This window comes from Copadichromis virginalis, linkage group LG4, assembly GCF_057382275.1.
Source record: "Copadichromis virginalis isolate Kocher_CV1m ecotype Utaka linkage group LG4, C_Virginalis_male_GT1.1, whole genome shotgun sequence".
Classification (NCBI taxonomy): Eukaryota; Metazoa; Chordata; class Actinopteri; order Cichliformes; family Cichlidae; genus Copadichromis; species Copadichromis virginalis.
In genome coordinates, this window is record NC_140621.1 from 10,859,955 (window position 1) to 10,882,451 (window position 22,497).

The 22,497-nt window shown below is 41.0% G+C and overlaps 1 protein-coding gene across 1 annotated transcript in view; it reads left to right on the forward strand.

The window, feature by feature from the left end:
* The first annotated feature begins 2,590 nt into the window (after nt 1–2,590).
* The window catches only part of usp43b (ubiquitin specific peptidase 43b), a 94,174-nt gene continuing 74,267 nt past the window's right edge, over nt 2,591–22,497 (forward strand). Inside the window, exons 1-2 of the mRNA XM_085453497.1 lie at nt 2,591–3,567; nt 13,556–13,702. Of these exons, the coding sequence (XP_085309623.1) occupies nt 2,938–3,567; nt 13,556–13,702 (777 nt within the window). The 5' untranslated portion in view covers nt 2,591–2,937. The remainder of the gene's footprint in view (nt 3,568–13,555; nt 13,703–22,497) is intronic.

Sequence of the window (22,497 nt, forward strand, 5' to 3'; positions counted from 1 at the left end):
CAGTAATGATAGTAATAATCCAGAACACTGTAACCTGTGATAAAAGCTTCCAAGGCTTAGCTAATGAATTTCTGCTGGAGGCTACTGGGGTCACTCGCGCGCGCACACACGCACACACACGCACACACACATGTTCATTCAAGATATGCACCCCTTCTTTTTTATTCAGAACTGCTAGAATTCAGGACATTAGACTAGCAGTTTCATTAGCAGCCATATCTCTGTGAAAGGCCAATAAACAAGAGTTTAATTTACTGGCATTGGCCTCAGGGGAGAGAGCTGACTGCAGGGAGCTTTGACAGCGTTACCCACGTAAGTAATATCATCTTCGCAAAAAATGATTCATTGTGTAACAGAAGTTGAGGTATGCTGGCAGTAAAACGTGGAATAATAAAGGAGATTCCATATAAAAGATGCACTGATGCAAATGTATCTTCAGCCAAAGGATCTGTGGAATGTGGAAATGTGAAATGAAAGATCTTACACTTGTGATGACTTTAGAATAGCATTATTGATTTCTTCATAAAACAGCCTCACGCTGCATTCGATTTTGTGCTGACGTCTAAATGGTTTTCTACTTCATTCCAGTATTTCCCTTTAATAGGGTATTTAAAAGTAGAATGGGAGGCACTTCAGCAGAGCCAGTTCCCAGTTTGGATTCAGGAGACAAACACCCTCTCTACTTTTAAGATTAGACTTAAAACTTTTCTTATCGATAAAGCTTACAGTCAGGGATGGATCGGGTGATCCTGAACTCTTAATTAGTTATGCTGCAATAAGTCTGGGCTGCTGTCAGCTTTCCATGATGTTTATATGCCACTCCAGATTTAATTATTAGTTATTATTACTTTCTGGTTCTCTTCCACACTGTCATTTGTCTTGTCTTCCTCCCTTCACCCCCAACCGGTCACAGCAGATGGTCGCCCCTTCCTGAGCCTGGTCCTGTTGGAGGTTCCTTCCGGCTTAAAGGGAGTTTTTCCTTCCCACTGTCTTTACAATATAAAGTGACTTGAAATGACTGTTTGTTTGTTTTTTGACTCGGTGGTACATAAATAAAAACATTAAAATGTATTGTTCAGTTCAAAACTCTATCTGCTAGAGGCAAGTAAGATTTTACATTAAAACTCATATGATGTAAAATGTTTATATAATTGCTAAACACATGGAAAAGTTCTTGAACATAAGTGCAGGGATAAAAAAGCTTTTTCAATTTTTTATTCAACCAAATTATCAAGTATAAAAACAATTATTCTGTGCGGGGTGGGGCGGTGGGGGGGTCATGGCAAAAGAAACTAGCAATGCTAAACTAGAAATCCTTTCTTTCATAACAGTTCAACATTCTCTGACAATGTCTTCCTAAAAAAAAATGTGACCAACTCTTTCATACAAAACTCATCCACATCTTTATTTTAATACACATGCTGACTATTTCAAATCCCCCCTAATTTCAACAGGATTCAAATTCCATGACCCTCCCTTTTGAGCCATTCCTTGTTGCAAAGACCCACTCGTGGTTCAACTTAAACTTTCAGGCAGATGGTCCCTCATTATCTTTAAGCATTCTGAGACAGGATGCATAACTCACTTGACTACAAGCTTCCAAACGCTCAAGATAACCTCAGACCATAAAATTTCCACCCTCATGTTTCACAGCTGGTATGAGGTTGCTCCACTGAAAAGCTGTCTTAATTATTTTGTACCAAACATGTCTGTCTTACCAGAGCATTTGTCATTACTCCAAATGCTCTGGTGTTTTTCCGTTTCATTGAAAAACTGTAACATTAACGGTATGTACTCTTTACAGCTCCTCTCACTCTGTCTTAAGAGTAGAAGAGGGTGAGTTCATTCAAGAATTGATAGTATCGATATAAATGTTGGTATTGATATTGGATCAATACTAGTGTGACAGGATCGATACTTTGTTTCTACCCTCAGTGTTCAGTATAAATCCAACTGAATTGTGTTAAATATTTTTTTTCTTTGGAAATGAAAAAATGTACCTAAAACCACTGTGGACTATGAAAAATGTCTGAACCTTTTTGTGTTGACTGTCACATCATGTTATATGTTATTTATAGCCTGCAGCACATTTAAAGAACAGAAACTGACTGGAAGTGCCTTAGAGACGGACACATTTACGTTCCAGGTCTGTTTTTCCAAAAAACTGTTTCAGGATCCATGAAAAAAGCTGAGAGATGTGTATTTGTTGTGGAACGCAAAACAGTGATTTAATGGTCATTAAGATCTGTTCATAATTTGCAAAATTGATGATGATTGATCTCAGAAATCGTGACACACTGCTCTCCCCTGCCTTGAGCTGCTTTTAAAGGTTAAACGTATATTTATATTTGGATCTAAATGCTTATCCAATGCAACTGTATTAATCTTATAACATCATTGGGGTGATTTTCTACCGAATTTGTTTTGACTTTAGAAGTGCATCACGTTCATAATATTTTATTTGTATTCAGGATTTTAAATGACCGGCCTGTATGACCACAAATCAAGCTATATACAGGGCTCTCTTAGGTCATTCGTGTGTGGGGAAAGTGGGAGGGGGCAGCTACACAATCATAAGCCTTCTTATGAAGGCGAAGTTGGGTGCAGTGGGAGAGGAGCGCGCAGTGCTGCAACTGGACGGCGCAGCGGCTCGCATTGTCCCGGCCATGACGAGATGCTGTTTGTGACAGCGGTGTCGGGATGATAATGAACGTCTTCAGTAAGTGTTGGGATGGACGAGGGAGGTTTTAAGTCAGAGCGCGGTGGAATAACAGTGTGCTGTTGTGTCTCTTGGCTTCTCCGCGATGGTGGCACCCCCGTGCGCTTTCCCCTCTGCTATCCGGACAAGGGACGCTGGCAGAGGAGTGACAGACCGGAATCGGAATTCCTACAATTATCAGTCTCAGAATAGCTCGGCACGGGAGTAGAGGTACTGTCATGGAGAAACAGAGCAGAGCCAACAAGGAGGAAATGCTGACATCGAAGGAGGAGAAGCGCAAAGAGAAGAAGCCGAAATCTGGGAAGCTTTTCCGCAAAAAATCGTTAAAGTCTGTGGGGAGTTTTATGAACAGAATTATCAAAACTTTGGGCACTTTCACCCACTTTGGAGACGCTGACGCGCAGGACGCGGAGGATGATGATGGAGGGTTTCGGAATGGCGCACCTTGCACCCTCAGCGCCAGCTCAGGAATAATCAGAGAGGATGTACAAGTAGTTCGGGATCGGGTAGTGAAAAACACTTCGAGCACGTCGTCTTCTCTGTGCACCGGCAGAGAGAAACTACTTTACCAATACGGAGACAAAATCCCAGGTGTGCTGGGACTGAAAAACCACGGCAACACCTGTTTCATGAACGCCGTGGTCCAGTGTTTGAGCAACACCGACCTGCTCGCGGAGTATCTGGGACTGGAGCGATACAAGATGGACATGAGCCAAACCAGAATGAACGGGGTGGTGAAAAGCGACGGGACGAGGCATGTCAGGGGAGAAGTCACGGAGCACTTGGCGTCACTTGTCAGAGCCCTCTGGACTCTGGAGTACACCCCTCAGCTGTCTGTGGATTTCAAGGTACACCGCCCCCCCACACCACCACCACCCCGAATTTAGTCTGCAGGTGGTTGTGAGTTGTCTAACGTGAAAGGCACACATAGGCACAAAATGAAAGGTACTGGAAACAGTATTAAAAAGGGCACTGTAGCAACCAGTTAGTTACTGCATTATTAGCTCCTTGGTAAGTACAGGTGTTCTGTTTAGACACACATAATCACATGTTATTCAGACAGTATGCCTTTAACACCACTATGATTATTCTCAGTGTCCTGTTCAGATGATTATCATTTTGTATAATAGCACAGCACCAACTCCTCTGCCATGGTCAACAACAAGGGCGCAGTGCTTTGCCCTGACACTCCAGGGTTTCCCTGACAGGTGATAATGACACTGGTGCTCAGAGTTGCAGCAGTCTGAGGGCACAAGGTGAGCAGGTGCCTGGCTCTCATGCTGTTGCTGGGTTTGCACATGAAGACTTGATGGATACTACTAACAAAAACTTTAAAAAGGTTCACTCTGCTCGCATTATTTTATGAGCACTGGGTTAGAAGAGGTTAAGGGAAAAATCGTTTAGATTTACCTGACTTGGTCACCTCTATTTTACAGTATTTATTTATAGTAGGTGAAAAAGTTGTGATGCAAAGTGAGCACCAGAAAGAGATGATTTACTTTACACTTAAGAGACTTTCTTCCTTGAGGATCAGGGACAGTGAGCACTATCAGGAGACCCTCAGGCTTTTCCTACTCTACCCACGCTGAAGATAGGAGGGGAAATGCAACTGTACTTTATCTGCCTGAAGCTCTTCTTTGCTCTGGATTTCTCTGAGCCTTAGCTCAATGCAAGAAGTAGATAATATTGGAGAACAAAGAGACTCACAATGGATCTATTCTTGGAAATGCTAATTACTCTGTGAAGATGACTGCTGAAAGATCTTGACCCCTGCAGCACAGACACGTGCATGATTTTTTGTCACACCTCATTGTGGTTACAGAGAAGCGGAAGGTTTACCTGAAAGCCAGATAGCCAGATTATCAGGATTTCGCAGCCTATAAACGGAGTGTTGATCATCACGGAGGTTTTTTTTTTTTTGTCTTGACTCTTTTGCTGTCCCATTTGTTGTTCTCTCCGAAAAAGTCCCCCATCAAACATAATTGATGCTGCCAATAATTTTTCGATCCCACACTTTCATTTCCTTCTGATCTCGGGAGACTCTGATATCACATTTTATTACTAAAACAATAAGAGGAGAGCACAGAAACATCTTGCCAAGATTAAAAGAAAAAGAAAAAAAAACCTCTTCTTTATATGTGATGAGATGTTTCCTGCTATAAACAGACAAACACACACACACACACACACACACACACACACACACACACACACACACACACACACACACACACACACTGGATTTCTTGGCTGTGGTTTGTGACCATAGGAGGTCCAGAGTTCGTGCTGTCTGGGTATTCTGAAATTGCCTGTTGAGTAATACCACAGCTGCCTGAAGGGAGGCATTATAAAATGATCAGATAGCTCTGAGGCCTGTTTCTAAGAGGCTAAATTAGCTCCCAGTTGCAGGAACTCCAGACAGCACAAACCAATAATAAACAATTCTCCACAAAGGACTAAGCTTTGCTTTAGTAGCTCTATTAATCTAGTCGTTTTTTAAGTTGATTATCTTTCTTTACTGGTATCTGAAAGTTGCGTCTTTTGTCAGAAGAGGACAAACCACAGTACCCATCTTCATATCAAATTGACTTTTATAAGAAAAGATAAAAGGCCAGGCTTGGAAAGGGTTCTCATTTTGAAAAGGACCCTAGGTAGAATTTATAGTGCCGCACTTTATATTTTAAGTAATGATGCTGCTGGTGGTGTAAATGTCGAATCATCCTGGTTTGATCAGCAGATCTTTACAGTTAATGACTCAGCAGAGGTCTGTTCCAGTCCTGCTGTGGAGGAAAAACAAGCTTTGTGCTACATTCCAGTACCACCTGGCTTATAGGACAGCACAGGTAGAAGGAGGGAGGCAGCTTTTATAAGTATTTGCAAAAAAACCAGAAAAAAAAAAGATTAAGTACCTCTGGGTTGCTTTGTGATAACACCAGCACTGGCAGTGTGTCCAAGGCTTCGGCTCCCACTGACGTGTCTCTCACATTGCGGCTGAGGTGCCGAGTTTCTTCAACCTGTGAGCAGATGTGTTGTTTTGATCTGTTCATCGTCGCCCCCCCAACGGGGTGGTGTGTTTGCACAGAGGGGCCTAGATAGGAACGGAGCCTGAAACTCAAACAATTACTCAACAGCCAGTTTACTGGTTTCCATAACATGAGAGGCCTGAGAAAGAAGGGAGTTTGGGAGTTAGGGTGAGCAGGCGCGACGGCTGGACGGGAATCCTCCTAGCGGCGTGTATTGATAGGCCGGTTTGGGAAGCATATGCTGTGGTGAAAGTGGGTCTTTGTCACAGGTATGTGTGAGTAATTACGAGCTCCATGTTAAGGTTTGCACAATTATCTATGCTGCAGGGTGCAGAACATGACTCACAAAGAGATCTACATTAGACTGCAGTGATAGTGATAATGGTCATAGTGTTGTGAGCAGTGTTGGTCAAGTTACTTGAAAAAAGTAATCAGTAACTAATTACTGATTACTTCCCCAAAAAAGTAATCCTGTTACTTTACTGATCACTTATTTTCAAAAGTAATTAATTACTTAGTTACTTAGTTACTTAGTTACTTTTTAAAAACACGATTTACAACCCGAATAGGTGATAAAGCGATAGATCTTTCAGCCAAATTCTACTTTTTCTACATAATCCATCATACAAAATGTAATCAAATGGAAAAGTCCTTTTTTAAAACTTGTTTTATTAGTTTTAATCTTTTAACTTTATGCATCAAGCAAAAATGTAATTATATGCATTTCTTCTTCTTCTTCTTCTTCTGACTGGAAGAAATTTGTTTAATATTTAAACCTATTTTCTGCACATTCCAGCACATAAAATATGTATATTATGTAAAATCAAACTTAAAGTAAGGTCAGTACTTCCACGCTTTAAACGCTGCACGCTTGTACTCTCTACCGCACTTGATATATTATCCATTGTTGATTAAGTAAAAAATATGTATATTTTATGTGCTGACTAGCGGTCCTATTGCTCTATTTTCACCTGTAAAGCAGGAGTGGCGTAGGCGGAGGTTTACCCTGGTGCAGGTGTGCCGCAGCGGTCAGTGGAAGAATCCGCGAGTTCCGTCGTAGAGCACTCGGTGCTTGCTTGGAAGTTTAGGGGATTTTTTTCGCTGTAAAAAGAAGTTTTCTTCCCAGGCACAATGCTAATGGACGCTAATGTTTTTGTCACTTTTTATGGAATCAAACTTAAAGTAAGGTCAGTACTTCCACGCTTTAAACGCTGCATGCTTGTACTCTCTACCGCACTTGATATATTATCCATTGTTGATCTGCACACAGATGTTGCCACACTTGCTTATGTCACTGTCATGAGACATTCTCGCAAAAAATCTCGGTTTTAGTAACTCAGTAACGCAGCGTTCCTACGGGAAACTAACGGTAATCTAATTACCGTTTTTGCAATAGTAATCCCTTACTTTACTCGTTACTTGAAGAAAAGTAATGCGCGTTACAAGTAACTGGTTGTGAGGTTGTTGCTATTTTAACTGAATCAAAAATACACAAAAAAATATTTTAATAATTCATTTGATTACATTTAAGTTTTCCATGTAATATTGTTACATAAATACAAAATGTTCAATTTAATGGAATCTTACTATGTATATATAAAAAAAAAAAAAAAAAAACACCCAGCACGCCCCTGCAGGCGGTTTATCCTTCAAGCTCGGGTCCTCTACCAGAGGCCTGGGAGCTTGAGGGTCCTGCGCAGTATCTTAGCTGTTCCCAGGACTGCGCTCTTCTGGACAGAGATCTCCGATGTTATTCCCGGGATCTGCTGGAGCCACTCGCCTAGCTTGGGAGTCACCGCACCCAGTGCTCCGATTACCACGGGGACCACCATTACCTTCACCCTCCACATCCTCTCGAGCTCTTCTCTGAGCCCTTGGTATTTCTCCAGCTTCTCGTGTTCCTTCTTCCTGATATTGCTGTCATTGGGAACCGCTACATCGATCACTACGGCCGTCTTCTTCTGTTTGTCTACCACCACTATGTCCGGTTGGTTAGCCACCACCATTTTGTCCGTCTGTATCTGGAAGTCCCACAGGATCTTAGCTCGGTCATTCTCCACCACCCTTGGGGGCATCTCCCATTTTGACCTCGGGACTTCCAGGTTATACTCGGCACAGATGTTCCTGTACACTATGCCGGCCACTTGGTTATGGCGTTCCATGTATGCCTTGCCTGCTAGCATCTTGCACCCTGCTGTTATGTGCTGGATTGTCTCTGGGGCATCTTTACACAGCCTGCACCTGGGGTCTTGCCTGGTGTGATAGACCCCAGCCTCTATGGATCTTGTGCTCAGAGCTTGTTCTTGTGCTGCCATGATTAGTGCCTCTGTGCTGTCTTTCAGTCCAGCTTTGTCCAGCCACTGGTAGGATTTCTGGATATCAGCCACCTCCTCTATCTGCCGGTGGTACATACCGTGCAGGGGCCTGTCCTTCCATGATGGTTCCTCGTCTCCCTCCTCTTTCTTGGGTTTCTGCTGCCTGAGGTATTCACTGAGCACTCGGTCAGTTGGGGCCATCTTCCTAATGTATTCTTGGATGTTCGTTGTCTCATCCTGGACTGTGGTGCTGACACTCACCAGTCCCCGGCCCCCTTCCTTCCGCTTAGCGTACAGCCTCAGGGTGCTGGATTTGGGGTGAAACCCTCCATGCATGGTAAGGAGCTTTCTTGTCTTTATGTCAGTGGCTTCTATCTCCTCCTTTGGCCAGCCTATTACCCCAGCAGGGTACCTGATCACGGGCAGGGCGTACGTGTTGATGGCCCGGATCTTGTTCTTACCATTCAGCTGACTCCTCAGGACTTGCCTGACCCTCTGCAGGTACTTGGTGGTTGCAGCTTTTCTAGCGGCCTCTTCATGGTTCCCATTCGCCTGTGGGATCCCCAAGTACTTGTAACTGTCCTCTATGTCTGCAATGTTGCCTATATATATATATATATATATATATATATATATATATATATATACATACCAAGCATATTTTTAATTGGTTAATGATTAATTATATGAATAAATACGCCTTTGATTTTATATATTTTTGTTGCATATTATTGAATATTATTGCTTCATAAATATTTGGAGGGCAAAAAACTATGAAGTAAGCACCGAGAGTTATATCACCAATGGTTAAAAAGGAACAATAATAATTTTAACAAGCGCCTGAAATCATAGGTTGAATGTTTAAATAGCTAAGTGGAAATGGATGCAATATAAAGCTGAACTTAAAAAAAAGTAAATAGTTAACTGATGATGGATGAACTGCATAAATATTTAACTTTGTCTAAATACAGTGGCTTGTTATCATTATATCAGAGACACCAAAACAACAAAAAACAAAAACATGGCCTTTTCCACAGCCTTAATTATATCACTGACACAATTGCCACCTTCAGAGGGCTGATGGTAATTACTGTTATTACTTTGCTGTAATGACTAGCTGCACAAAAGCTTTAGGTTAGCGCAGGTCATGGTTCACAGTTAATGTCAAAGCATTTCTTCAAAACGAGCCTGAATGCCTCAGGCTTGTTCCCCGGCTGTAAACGACTGCTGTACTAGGGCTGCTCAATTAATCGAATTTTAATCACGATTACGATCTGGGCTTTCAACGATCATTAAAAATGACTGAGCCGATTATTAGCCCCTCCCTCATGCTTTACTCTCGCGCTGCTCCATGTGGCAAATCAAGCGCACTGCTCTGCATTTCGAACACGCGTCACAACAATTAAGAGGACCCGAGGGAAGCTCGGAAAGCTAAGCAGAAGTTATTTGGAGAGGAGTGGACTGCCGTTGGTTGAAAAGAGAGGTAAAAAAACAAAACTTAAGTGGTGTGGAAACATTATGGCTTCGCGGAGTCAGACGTGGATCAAGTAGACACAGTGTGTAAACTTTGCTATGGTGTCGTAGCTGCACCACAGAGCAACACTGCAAAGTTCACATTTTTCATTTATTTCTTATATTGCAAACATTTGCACTGTTATCAGTATTTGCACACTATTTTATATTATTTTTTAAAGTCATTATTCAATACATTGTTATTGTTAACCCTTTAAAGCCGGTCAGAGCAGCATGCTCGTTTTGTGTAACTATTTTTAAATCCCTGTAGAACCTGAACGCTAAGCTAGCACAATAAATTTTTTTCCATATGAAACCAGAGGAGTTGTACTTACTTCTTATGCCATCAGCTTGTCCTCGGTCACGGTTTCCTTCCACATATAGCTTTGCAAAAATTGCATAAAAAGAGCTTGCAGGAACAAAAACATAATATTCCAGAAACACTTTGCCGATCTGATCAGCTGTTCTTAACACTTCCCACATTGAAAAAGACATCAACGTGAACTATCACAAGTCATTTTTGCGGAAAATTTAGTTTTTTACTTGTAGGCCTTAGAATTGCACTGCTGGAAATAGTTTATTTTGATGCACATGCACATTCTTTGCAAATTTGCATCATAGGATTGTTTTTTTGTTTTTCCTGCAGTATATAAAAATTGCTGTATCTCCAAAAATAAAACTATGAAGACACTCAAAATAAATTTCCTGTTGTTGTAAACTATTTTTTGCAACTTTTTTGTATTTAAAGTTTTGAGGGATAAACCTCTTAAATTTCTCCAAGTAGAAATATATGTAAAAACAAAAACGATTTTCAATTTTTTTGTAGTTTATTGCACTTTTTTGCAATTAATGTAGTTACTATGGACTTAATGCATACACATTTTTAAAATATGGGCTATAACAGTTGTATTGATGTATAGCAACTTGAAATGCTCCCACAAATGGCACTACAGCATGTAAAAAAAAATAATATAAGCTCTGGCGGACGAAATAAATATCGTCAAATAATCGTGATCTCAATTTCAGTGAAAATAATCGTGATTATCATTTTTGCCATAATCGAGCAGCCCTATTACTAGACTGATTTTCCCCTGATTGGTCTCATTCAGAAATATCTGTAATGTAAGGTATGATAGTGAGATCCTAGGCTGGGCTGTTGGACCGAATGTAAAGTCTGTTTAGATCTTACAAGACACATATTTGAGACTGCAGAGGGTTTATTTCAAACACTGGTACATGCCTAAGACTTTTCATAGTAAAGGTACACCATCTATACTGGTAAAAATAAGCCATCACTGCCAGTGTCACTTTACCCATAACCCAGTGTTCATGGTCTGACTCTGCAAATAGCTCTGATTAGAAGTCACCATAGTCTACCATAATAAAATATGTAGCTTCTGCACAATCTCATATTATGTTGATAGTTCGTGTAGCAGCATCATAGTTTTGATTTAAAAAAAAAAAAGACCACACTTGGAAGAAGTTTGCCTTCAGAACTTCCAGTTTTTGATACACAATTAACAGTGTGAAAGGTCCAATTAAAAAAAAAGTCACAATCCTTCCCTAAACAAAAATAAACCCCAACTGGCAATTGGTTTTGGGGTTTCTTTTTGCAGAATAAGACCTCTAAGTCCAAAAATTATAAGGTACTTAATGACAGTCCTGGAAGGGAATTAGTGTGATGCTCCAGTGGCAACATGAACATGGTGATATCACATACACAGTAGCTTCCAGGTGTTATCTTCAATTCAATTCAATTCAATTCAATTCCGCTTTATTTACATAGCATCAACTCAAGGCTCCTTGTATTGTAGGATAGAGCCCCTACAACAACACAGAGAAATCCCCCTGTGAGCAAGCACTTGGTGACAGTGGGAAGGAAAAAATCCCTTTTTTCCAGGAAGGAACGTCGGAAAGAACCAGGCTCAGGGGGCGGCAGCCATCTGTCGTGATTGGTGGGGGGTGAGATGAGGAACACAAGACAAGCGACATAGTGTGGAAGAGAGCCAGGGAAAATAACAAGTAATAATTTAAGTGTGGTGTATGAACACATAGTGAGTGAGGCCCGCAATATTTGCAAAAACATACATAATTTCATATATATTTTCCTCAGGGATTATTAAAGTATTCTGATTCTGAAAAAGAGTCTGTTCAGATGCTTCAGTTCTATTGTTTTATGACCTCACAAATGACTTGGCTCGTGATTAATTTTAAAAGCTAAAAATTCTCAATAATGTTCTGACAGCATAGGCTTTGAAGCGAGTTGACACTGTTGTGTCAGCTGACGGGGACGCCTCCTAAATGAGGAGAGATTTCATGTCTCAGCTGACCTTGAGAATGCCTCCAGAAGAGGCTGAGGAGGTGGCCTAAGATGGGTCTTGGCTTCTCCAGAAGTCTTCCAGACTCAGATGTGGGATAGCAAATGGAATAACAGTGAATGGATTGATACTATATATTTTTAGATTATATTGATATACGCTACCAAGAACAAAGACTGTGTACTATAGAGCTAATGTTATCTGAGCATTTTCACAGAAGGAGGCCGGGTGAATCATAAACTGTTGAAAGTGTCAGGGTCCTCACAGGGTTAACATAATGGAAATGTTGGTCAACAGAGGCGTGGATTTCCAGTTGTTTCAGCTAAAAATAGCAGCTCTGTATTCATTAACTGTGGTGTCTCTTCCGACTGCCGTATCTTGTAGCTATTGCAGTGACAAAACTCTTCACTTTTTGCTTCCTCGAGATGCATGAGGCAAGGGAAACTTCACTTTCATGACAAGATCAGAAGACAAGATTAGAGAACCTTATTGCTCAGCCGAGATTATGCCAGCATTTTTTATGTTTATGAATTTTTATGTTCACTTTTTGCTCCTGTCCACATTTCAGTAATTACTTTGAAGAGGCAGTCCCAGCTCCACATCTATTCCTCTATCCTCCTAACAAACAGCTGCACACAGTCAGGCTGGACAGCTGCCCAGCACAACTGCACCTTTTATATTGCGAGCTGAAGCAAAATTCATTTACTTGCTTTTGCACAAGGACACTTCAGGGCTGGTTTAGCTGTTTTTTGTTTTGTTTTTTTAAATTCAGCATATCTACCCATTTATTAAAGAACTGAAATGGTAGCTCTCGACTCCCAATCCTCCAGCTTAGGCAGACACCCTACATCACGTTGGGGTGTAATAGCTTTAAGAGGCATATCACATATTAGTGTCAGTCTTTTGTTCCCTCTGCAATGATCTCTCATCACAGCCTCTGCTTCTCCGGGCTGCCAGCTGCAGTTCACGAAGCAAATTCTTTGCCTAACTGAGTTGTGTGCAATTCACATGTGAAGTGACATTAAACTGTACTTGAGTTGATGCAGTCTTCAACCTGCTTTTAAGCAAAATGTTATCCGCACCTCTTGTTTGATATGAAAATCTTGAAATTTTAGTTAAATTAGACAACAAGGTGGGTAGATGATAAATGCAGATTGGCTAAACTTTTACTAGAAAGCATGTTTTTTTAAGTATTACACAAAAGGCAGATTTTGCACATTCTTAAGTCAAAGCGTGGGCTGGGCTGAGACGAGGGAAGCGTGAAGTGCGTTAGTGCAAATTTGCAATTCTGGGATTCCTCTGATCAGCGTTCTGTGGAGAAGCCCAGGGTACATCTGCCCATTCAGGAGGCTCAGCTATACCAGCGAACACACTGGGGCTGTTAAAACCAGTAAACAAGCAGTCCAAGAGATTCGCATATTGTGGGAGTAACTTGTGTAGAAAGGATATCTTAACAAGGCACTTTTTTGGGTTCTCCTGACACTGCTTTAAATCTAACAGGCTGTCAAATTATAAAACTCAAATAACAACCAAAACAGAATGGGGGAGTATGTGAATGGAATAGATATTATTTTAATGAAGGTTTCTCTCTGAAGTCGATCCATCCGTTGAAATAAATAAATAAATAAAATAAGAGACTTAAATTGTGTCTGCTTTTCTTTTCTTCAGGCTACAGTGTCCAAGTATGGATCACAGTTTCGTGGTAATTCCCAGCACGATGCCCTGGAATTTCTCTTATGGCTTCTGGATCGCGTCCACGAAGACGTCATTCTGGCCTCCCACAATAACAACAACAAGACCAAAGCTCCTGGAAAGGTAGGACTGAAGCAGTTAGCATGTATGTAGTTAATTTCCAAAATTTACATAGAAACTCTTGGAAATGATCTTCGGAAAGTCATAAAAGTATGTAAAATACGTCACATCTGGATCTCAGCTCTACAGACACATCAGTAATAATTTAATATAAATGATCTACTTGCTTAACTAATGCAGAAGTAATACGTGACTAAATATGTGATTTAATGAATAATCTGTTTCTCCTTCTTTGGCTTGATATATTATACAGGCATTGTTATTTCATGAGCTTAAATAATATTTAAGGAGTCATAATTTTGTCAATGTTAATCAAACTCAACGCACAGTTATATAATTAGGGTTATGAATCAGTGTGTTTGTAGTGTAAGTTGCCTAAACGCTCCACTGTACATTTGGTCTTTGTTTATGCATCTATACTATTCATGGCCTGTAGCCGTGTAGCTAATGAGAGAGCATCCATCATTCAGATCTCATGTGCTTCTCTTCCCCCCAGTGGCTCATATCTCGTGTTGTTTATTATCAAGCCAGCGAGTCTAACCTCACTGATAACGTCCCGACTGGCTTCGATAATTCCACAGATAACATCGCCATAGTCACATCTTCACAGGTCAGCTTCGAAATTTGTCTTGCAAAGCAGCTTTTCATGTCACCAGATGTAATGTGGCAATCTGCACTTTGCAATATTGCCCTGTGTCTAATGCATTGCCAGTGGACAAAGGGAATACAAGTATGGCAATTTGATTTGTTCTCAGCATGTCTTCTCCTGAAGCCATGCCTGCAGGCACGATGCATCCAGATACCCCTTGAAGAGAACTTTAAACTGCTCTGCCGTGAGACATTAAAGCAGAATTTTCATGCATTATTAAAAATATGTTTTTACTTCTGAAATAGATATACCTCTTTATTTGAAGTGTTATTGGGCTGATAACCAATTTATGAGAAGTGCTGTTGGTGAGTCATTGCAAATAAATCCACTCATCTCACTGCCCCATGTTTCTCAAGGCAATAATTTAATGTGTTGTTTCAACATGTGATTGTGAGATAGGGATAAAGAAGCCTGACACTCCCAAGGTTATATGTTAATTAGCTTTAGATATGAAATATGCCTTTTTCCATGAGTTTCGTATAATTGAGTTATAATACATAAATGAATGGTAGTTATATAGTTTCTTTCTACTCAATTTGAGCACTCAAAGCACTTTGTATTGCAAGTCTCATTCACCCAGTCACACACAGACACATTCAAAAGCGCTTTTATCTGTGCTTAAGTGCTTTTTATCTTTGATCACTCACACGTCAAAGATACTTCGACTGTAGATTAAAAACTTTACATCTACTAATTTCAATTCGTAGATGACCCACACTGCCACCTGAGTCAGAGCCGCCCAATGTAGGGGAGTAAGTCACTATTTGTAAAACAGCGAAACAGCCCAAAATATGCATTCATAATCAAACTTTTCCTGGAAAAAATATGGTTTAAGTTAGTTAAAAATGCAAATGTTAGAGATTATAGTCCAAATGTATTCTCTGTAAAAAGATTGTGTAGAATATGACTTTTGATCCTTGTTTATTTTTGTTTGGGTATGAACACGTCATCTGGACAAATTTCACCATCAGTACTAGATTTGCTAACGAGCAGCTGTATCTACATCTAGTCAACTTTCACTGATTTTGGATCATCAGGTTAAATTTTGAGTGTTGTTTTTGAATTGTTTTCTTGTTTGAGTTTAACCTCCTAGGATCTGGTGTCCACATATGGGGACATCACATTTTGGGTTGTCTAGACCACAATACAAAAGTTTGCTCTTTCAAATGGCTTTCAAATGAGCCTTATTGCTCTAAGCGGCACAACTATTGTTTCTCATTTTGTTTTTGTACTCAGGAAAAGTGCTGTTGTGTTTAGAGACCAAATAAAGAGTTTTGCACATCATTACTCAGTTGTACTTTATAGTGTTGGATCGAACACTAAAAAGCCCAAATAGCAAAGAGAAATAAAAAATGCATGCCATGAAAAAATTTGGGCCTCAGGAGGTTAAACAGCCTTTTAACAACAAACAGCTGTCCAAGCAGTGGCCAAGAACATGTTTCAGTACAGCAAATGCATCAATATCGAAAGCTGAAAATGGCTCTTGTGTACAGTGTAAAAGATGTTTACATAAAAGTGCAGTCGACATCAGAATCCAGTTTAAAACCAAGTAGCAACCTTGGAATTCAAATGCCCTCTTTAAACTGGCTTCAAATTTTACAGAAGTAATAGTCACGGTTACAGTCTAAATTTGGGTATCTTTATGTCTAATCTCTTTGCAACTAGATTTGTCTTTTATATGTTTTCTAGACAAATAATCAAAGAATATTTAAAGGTAACAACTTACAGTGCTTTAATGAAGTAATCACCGAAGTTATATCATTGATTTTTAACAGGGTAGCTAGCATCTGTAGCCTATTATATTTCAAAGTGACCTTCCAAGTACTTATTGGGATGTCTTTTGTTCTCAGTTAGAAAGGAGGAAAGTCCTTGTTTTCAGAAGGTGCACTGTCAGCATGTCATTAAAAGGCCAAAGCCACACTGTAAAGTATAGCATTTCTCCTGTCTTCTCTGTAGTGTAGCTGTGAGAATTTGGAGCTCTGTTCACTTTGCCCTTTTTGTGTGACCAGCCCGATGAATCCCTTAAATTATTTTTTCTTCTGTTTCTTTTTACATCACACAAAGACCCATCTGATGTCTCTTAACTGGAGTTTACCTCCTGCTGTAATCTCAGCTCGGAGTTATAGTGAAAGATGGGGTGAGGCTTTAGGCCAAAGGAGGGAGGGTCAGGACTGTATCTTTGAGTAAACTTGGGTGTGCAAGGGGCATGAGAGAATCTTAGGACTGGAGCTGCTGATAAGGTATGTTACGCGCCTGCAGCACCCCCCCGGGAAAATTTTCTCACACCTTGCTCAGCACAGCTGGTGTGGCTTGTAGGATATAAAGGTTTAAAAAAGCATGTTGACTTTTTCCTTGATCCTGATATATGATGGTGTCAGCATCAGGATTCATTTGATCAAAGGAGCTGGATGTTTACTGGGGTGTTCCTGCTCAACACCTTTACATCCACTTAGAGAAAAATTGCAACAGCATGTGAAGCTCATTTGTTTTTTCTTCATCCTTAAATTAGTTTAATATTGTAACCAAAATGTTTTACCATGTTGAATACTTGATTTTATATCAAACAATGCAGATGTGATTGAACTGCAGACTTTAAGCTTTAATTCAAGGGGATTAACACCAGGTAAGGAATTAGTGCCATTTTTAAACAGTCTCCCATTTCCAGAGCCTCAAAACTAATTGGAAAACTGACTAACAACCCATTTCATGGCCAGGTGGTGGTGATGCCTATACCCTATATGCCTATAGTTAAGAAAAACAACTTCACAACATTGAACTAAGTCAGGAAAACTTTAAAAGATGTGGGCCTATCATTAATAGGAGCTGCAGTCTATAGGAGATAGAGGGTTGCACTCGAGAACAGAAAGGTCAGATTACACACAAAAAACCCTGCATTGTTTTGTAAAACAAAAAAACAAACAAAAACGATTTCAACAGATGAAACCAACTTATTAACTTATACCAGAATGGGAAGAGAAAAGTGCGGACAAATGGAGAAACAACACATGGTGGGTAAAACACCACATCAACTGTGAAACATGGGGGAGGCAGTGTTATGGCACGAGCATGTGTGGCTGCCAGTGGAACCTGGTCTTAGTCTTTATTGATGATGTGACGAATAGAAGTAGCTGAATGAATTGTGTGGGGCTGTACTCCCTGCTCAGAAGAGCCAAATGCTGCAAAGCTGATCACACAGCTCTTCACGGTACAAAGTGATGATGACCCAAAGCAAACTTCAGAAGCGACTCAAGAGATTCTCAATGCAATGGCCATGTCAGTCAACTCAGCTCTACCTAGTAGAGCAGCTTTTCAGTTACTAAAGACAAAACCGAAGTTATAGAGACCCACAAATAAACAGCAAATCATAGCAGCTGCATTTCAGGGGAGGAGACATAGCAGCTAATGATGTCCATGGTGTCATGAGCTGGCTGTGTGCAGCAGGCAGGATGGGACAGCTTAGGATAGGACACAGCTTTGTTGCTGGTGTGCAGGTGATACAAAATTAAACTAAACTAAACTGCAAATCCGGAACCTAAACATACGGAGAAACACACGATGAAATACACAGCCATGAATGAGGGAGAACACGATAGTGGACTGAGGGAAACAGAGGCTTAAATACAGAGGGAATGATGAGGGAACAGAAAACACATGAGAGACACAGCAGAGACGAATTAGACGCAACAAGGCCAGGGGAGCAAAACTAAACACACTAAACAAGGGTTGCAAGACTTTCACAATAAAACAGGAAACAACGGAACGCAAGACTATCAAACGAGCTTGACACAGGCAGACAGGGAGGAGTGAGGGAACATGAGAGACAGAGTGAGAAAGAGAGAGGAGACGAGAGAGACATGACAGGCTGATAAGGATAAGGATGATGGGCGGGAGGGAACATGGAATGACACACAAGGAAGAGAACATGGGCGTAGAAGAGGGAAACAAGGCACAAGGACTGGGTCAAAAGGACCCAGGACCATGACACATGGGTTCTAGAAATCAGGAAGTTATTGACTGCAAAGGATTTTTTTTAAATCCAAGTATTAAAAGCAATATGCATTTAAAATTATGTTGTTTTTTTCCCAGTTAACTATAGATATCTCTGTTGTTTTCAAAAGCAAAATTAAAAAAAAATAAAATCTCTGCTAAGAGACTTCAGACTCTGGAACAAGCTCCTCTGACATGTTTTTATCAGTAATTATTTGAGCGCTGTATAGTGCTGTAGTAGTAAATGCAGCATATGAATTTATATGCTTGGAGGTGTAGGAGAAAATAGAGAGGCAGTAATCAGCACTATGGCCTCTGCGCTGAGGTGAAAACCTCATAAGAGTTGTTTGTTCAGGCCTTCTGCTATCAGGCTTTTTTTGCAGAAATCAAGGTTGTCATGGGTTTCAGTTTTACTGGTAAAAAAAAACAACATGTGGTCAGATGCTTAGTATCACATAAAGAAAAGGATATTCTAGTTATTCTATTTCCCATGAATCAGTCTACTCTTTGCCTTATCTTGTCTTTTGTCCTTCATACCTGTTACATATTGTATCTCTGTAGGAGGTACAATATGTAGCAAAGCTGTGGTATGCAGTTTGATATCACTGCCCCTCCCACAGAGGAGCTTTGTGAGGGGCAGAAAGGGCCTCGCTGACTCTGAGAAGTGCAACTGCAAGAAAGAGTGTAAATCACATTCCTTTGAAACTTTAAAGAGTCACTCAGGATCATGATTCTGTCTATGATTTTTGTGGGGGAGGTTTGCCTCACCTCACTGTTTAATGTTCTCCCCAGTCAGCTTTCTGTGGCTCTGGTGGCTGGCTGAGAGTCATCCAGGGTCACAGTTAGTTTACCAGTCCATGCACGTTCCTTCTCACAGCCAAGGAGTCTGCAAGCGCCGTTCTCTTCTGCTGCAAATCAAGGAGCCCGTTGGCTTTTTTTTCTAATTGTTTTTAAGCATCTGTTCTTAGTTACCATTTAGCGAAGGAGGGCCAGAGCCAAAAGAAAAGAGAGGACGAGGGAACCCCCGCTATCCCTCTCTGCTGATGACCTGCTTGTGCTGGTTTTGCTTTGTAGTTGGAGCGTTTCTGTTTTTGTAATCATAGGTGACATCCTCCCCACGCACACAATCAGAGTTGAACTATGCACATACTAACATTCACTGTTGACTTTCCATGGCTTTGACTCAGGCACACACTTTCACTCTTAGTTTGTTGATCATTTATCTCTTAGGAAACACAGTGCAAGTGTGAACTTCCCTCCCTCCCTACCTCTCTCTCCCTCTCTCTCTCTCTGTCTCTGTCTCTCTCTTGCTCTCTCTCCATGAATGTGTCTCTTTGTAAGTAGAAGGAAGAAAGAAACGCTTGTTGTGCAGCCTGTGAGGTGAGGCTGAGTTCTTTGCAACAGTGTGGCAAAGAACGGTGACAGCCAGTGGATACGAAGTGAGAAATTGCTTCAATTCTACAAGACAAAAAAAATGTCTGCATAAACAGTTAAATGAGGCCTGACCGAACGGAACCAAGACTGAATTGTCATTATCAGGAAAATAAATACAAAGTGAATGTGCAAAGCTATCTACCCATTTATTTTCCTCTGCTTATCCAGTTCAGGGTCATGGGCCAAGGTGTCTTGTGCCTAACCCAGCTGTCATAGGTGAGAGGCAGGGCAATTTATACCTGCAGCCAGTTTAGAGTCACCCACCAATTAAAAAGCATGTATTTGGACTGTGAGCGGAAACCAGAGTACCTGAAGAGAACCCACACAGAAAAGACCCAATGTTCTATATAAACCCAGTACCCTCCTACGAGGTAACAATGCTATCCATCACATCACTGTTCCACCAATGTACACCGATCAGGCATTTCATTATGACCACCAGCCTAATGTTGTGTTGCTCCCTTTTTTGCTGCCAAAATAGCTGTGACCTGTCACGTCATGGACTCCACTCGACCCGTGACCCTGTGCTGTGGTATCTGGCACTAAGAGGTTAGCAACAGATCCTTTAAGTCCTGTAAGTTGTGAGGTGGAGCCTCCATGGATTGGACTTGTTTGTCCAGCACATCCCACAGATGCTCGATTGGATTGAGATCTGGAGAATTTGGAGGCCGAGTCAACACCTCAAACTTGTTGTTGTGTTCCTTGTTTTGTGCATTATCTTGCTGAAAGTGGCAACAGCCATCAGGGAGCACCGTTTCCATGATGGGGTGTATATGATCCGTAACAATGCTTAGGTAGGTCGTGCGTGTCAAAGTAACATCCTCGTGGAAGACAGGACCCAAGGTTTGCATGTAGAACATCGCCCAAACCATCACACTGCCTTCAGCAGCTTGCCTTAGTCCCATAATGCACCCTGGTGCCAGGTGTTCTTCAGGTAAATGACACACAGCCTTGTGACATTAAAAGAAAACTGTTATTCATCAAACCAGCCCACCTTCATTGTTGGTGCTTTCAGTCGTGGATAGTCCTGCACCTATGCACCCCATGCACATCAAACTGTGATACACTTTGTATTCTGACACCTTTCTATCAGAAACAGAATGAACTTTTTCAGAAATTTGAGCTACAGTAGCTCATCTGTTTGATCATAATGCAGGTGCCAGCCTTCGCTCGCCACGTGCATTAGTGAGCCTTGACCGCCCATTGTCCTGTTGCTGGTTCATCACTGACCACTCCACAGTTTAGCGCTTGTCAGACTCATTTAACTTCCTTAAGCTTGCCCAATTTTCTTTCTTCTAACACGCCAACATTGAGGACACAATGTTCACTTGCTACCTCATATATCCCACCTAGTAACAGGTGCCATGATGAAGAGAAAATTATTCACGTCACCTGTCAGTGGTCAGAATGTGATGCCTGACCAGTGTATAAACATTCCTTTTTCTGAAAAAGTGAGTTATGTACAACAACATGCATAACAGTTCAGGTTCTGAAGTAGCTGGCTGCAGTGCAAAACTATCAAATGCCTATAATTTGACGTATTATGTAACAACTGAAATCCAATATTGAGCAAGAACTGAGTAAACATTTGCTTTTCAAAATGACAGCAACTGGTTCCCTCAGTTTTTAAAAGAAGAGGTGATGCAATGCAGTGGTAAACCTTCTCCTGTACCAACTTTGTCGAATCGTGAGGTTGGCATCAAATTCAGATTTTACATGTTGCCGACACCATTTTCTAACATTTCTAGCATTTATTAAAACAATATATTTAATACACCTGAGTCTTAATCAGTAATGGCAGTGTTATAGAGCACAAACAGTAAATAGACGCACAAAGTCATAGCGTCACCTAAAATTGCAGTGCTCCACCTCCCTTGTGTTACAGTAATTTTCAGCCAGTGGTCGGACATATTCAGCAGCTTCCAATTTGCGTGACTCATTTGTGTCTATAGACCCACAAAATCTGAGAAGTGACTGTTTCTTTCCTTTCTTCATAGATCAGGAAGCTTATGTCTGAATCAACATGAACTGGAGCAGATCTGCTCTTCAATTCCAAACCAGCAGCTGCGCTTTTCTTTATTTTTATTTACTCACTAGAGCCGCTTCTGCTGTCGCTAACTCTAAGATGCCTTTTCCAGTTTTGAATCAAACCCTCCTGTGTTTTTTTTCCTTGCTATACTGGTCAACTATAATAATCGCTCCTAGGAAAAGGCATTACCCTGATCTAAAAGGGGTGTGTGGCCAATGGCAGCCAGGTGAATTTAAAGCTGCAAACACAAAAACAGGAGATTCTGAAGAGAGCTTAAAAAAACAGGCTCATCTAGTCATGACAGAATAAATGATCTGTTTTAAGCAGAATCTAGAACAGCGTCTGGGCCATAATCAGTCAACAAGTCTGATACTCGGCTGATTTTTCAGTGCATTCCCAGTAGTTCAGCTTTTCGTCCTCAGTGCTCGTGAACTGAAATTAGACACATCCAGCCAGGAGCCGAGAAGTGGGCCCAAGTTTCAAACTTGGGTTGTTTTCAATTACTATAGCAGTGCACAGTTAAACCCACAGCTAAGTAGTTGCCTGTGTGCGGTCGGTGCCGCTCGCCACTCTGGTAGGGTTGGGATGTGAATGGGTTTGTTGGGCATCCCGTGTGTTTTGTGCTGTGGGTGCGTGTGTGTATGCGTTTCCTCTGTGCTCAGCCTTTGATACTGTCTGTCCTGCCAAGCAGAAATGGTT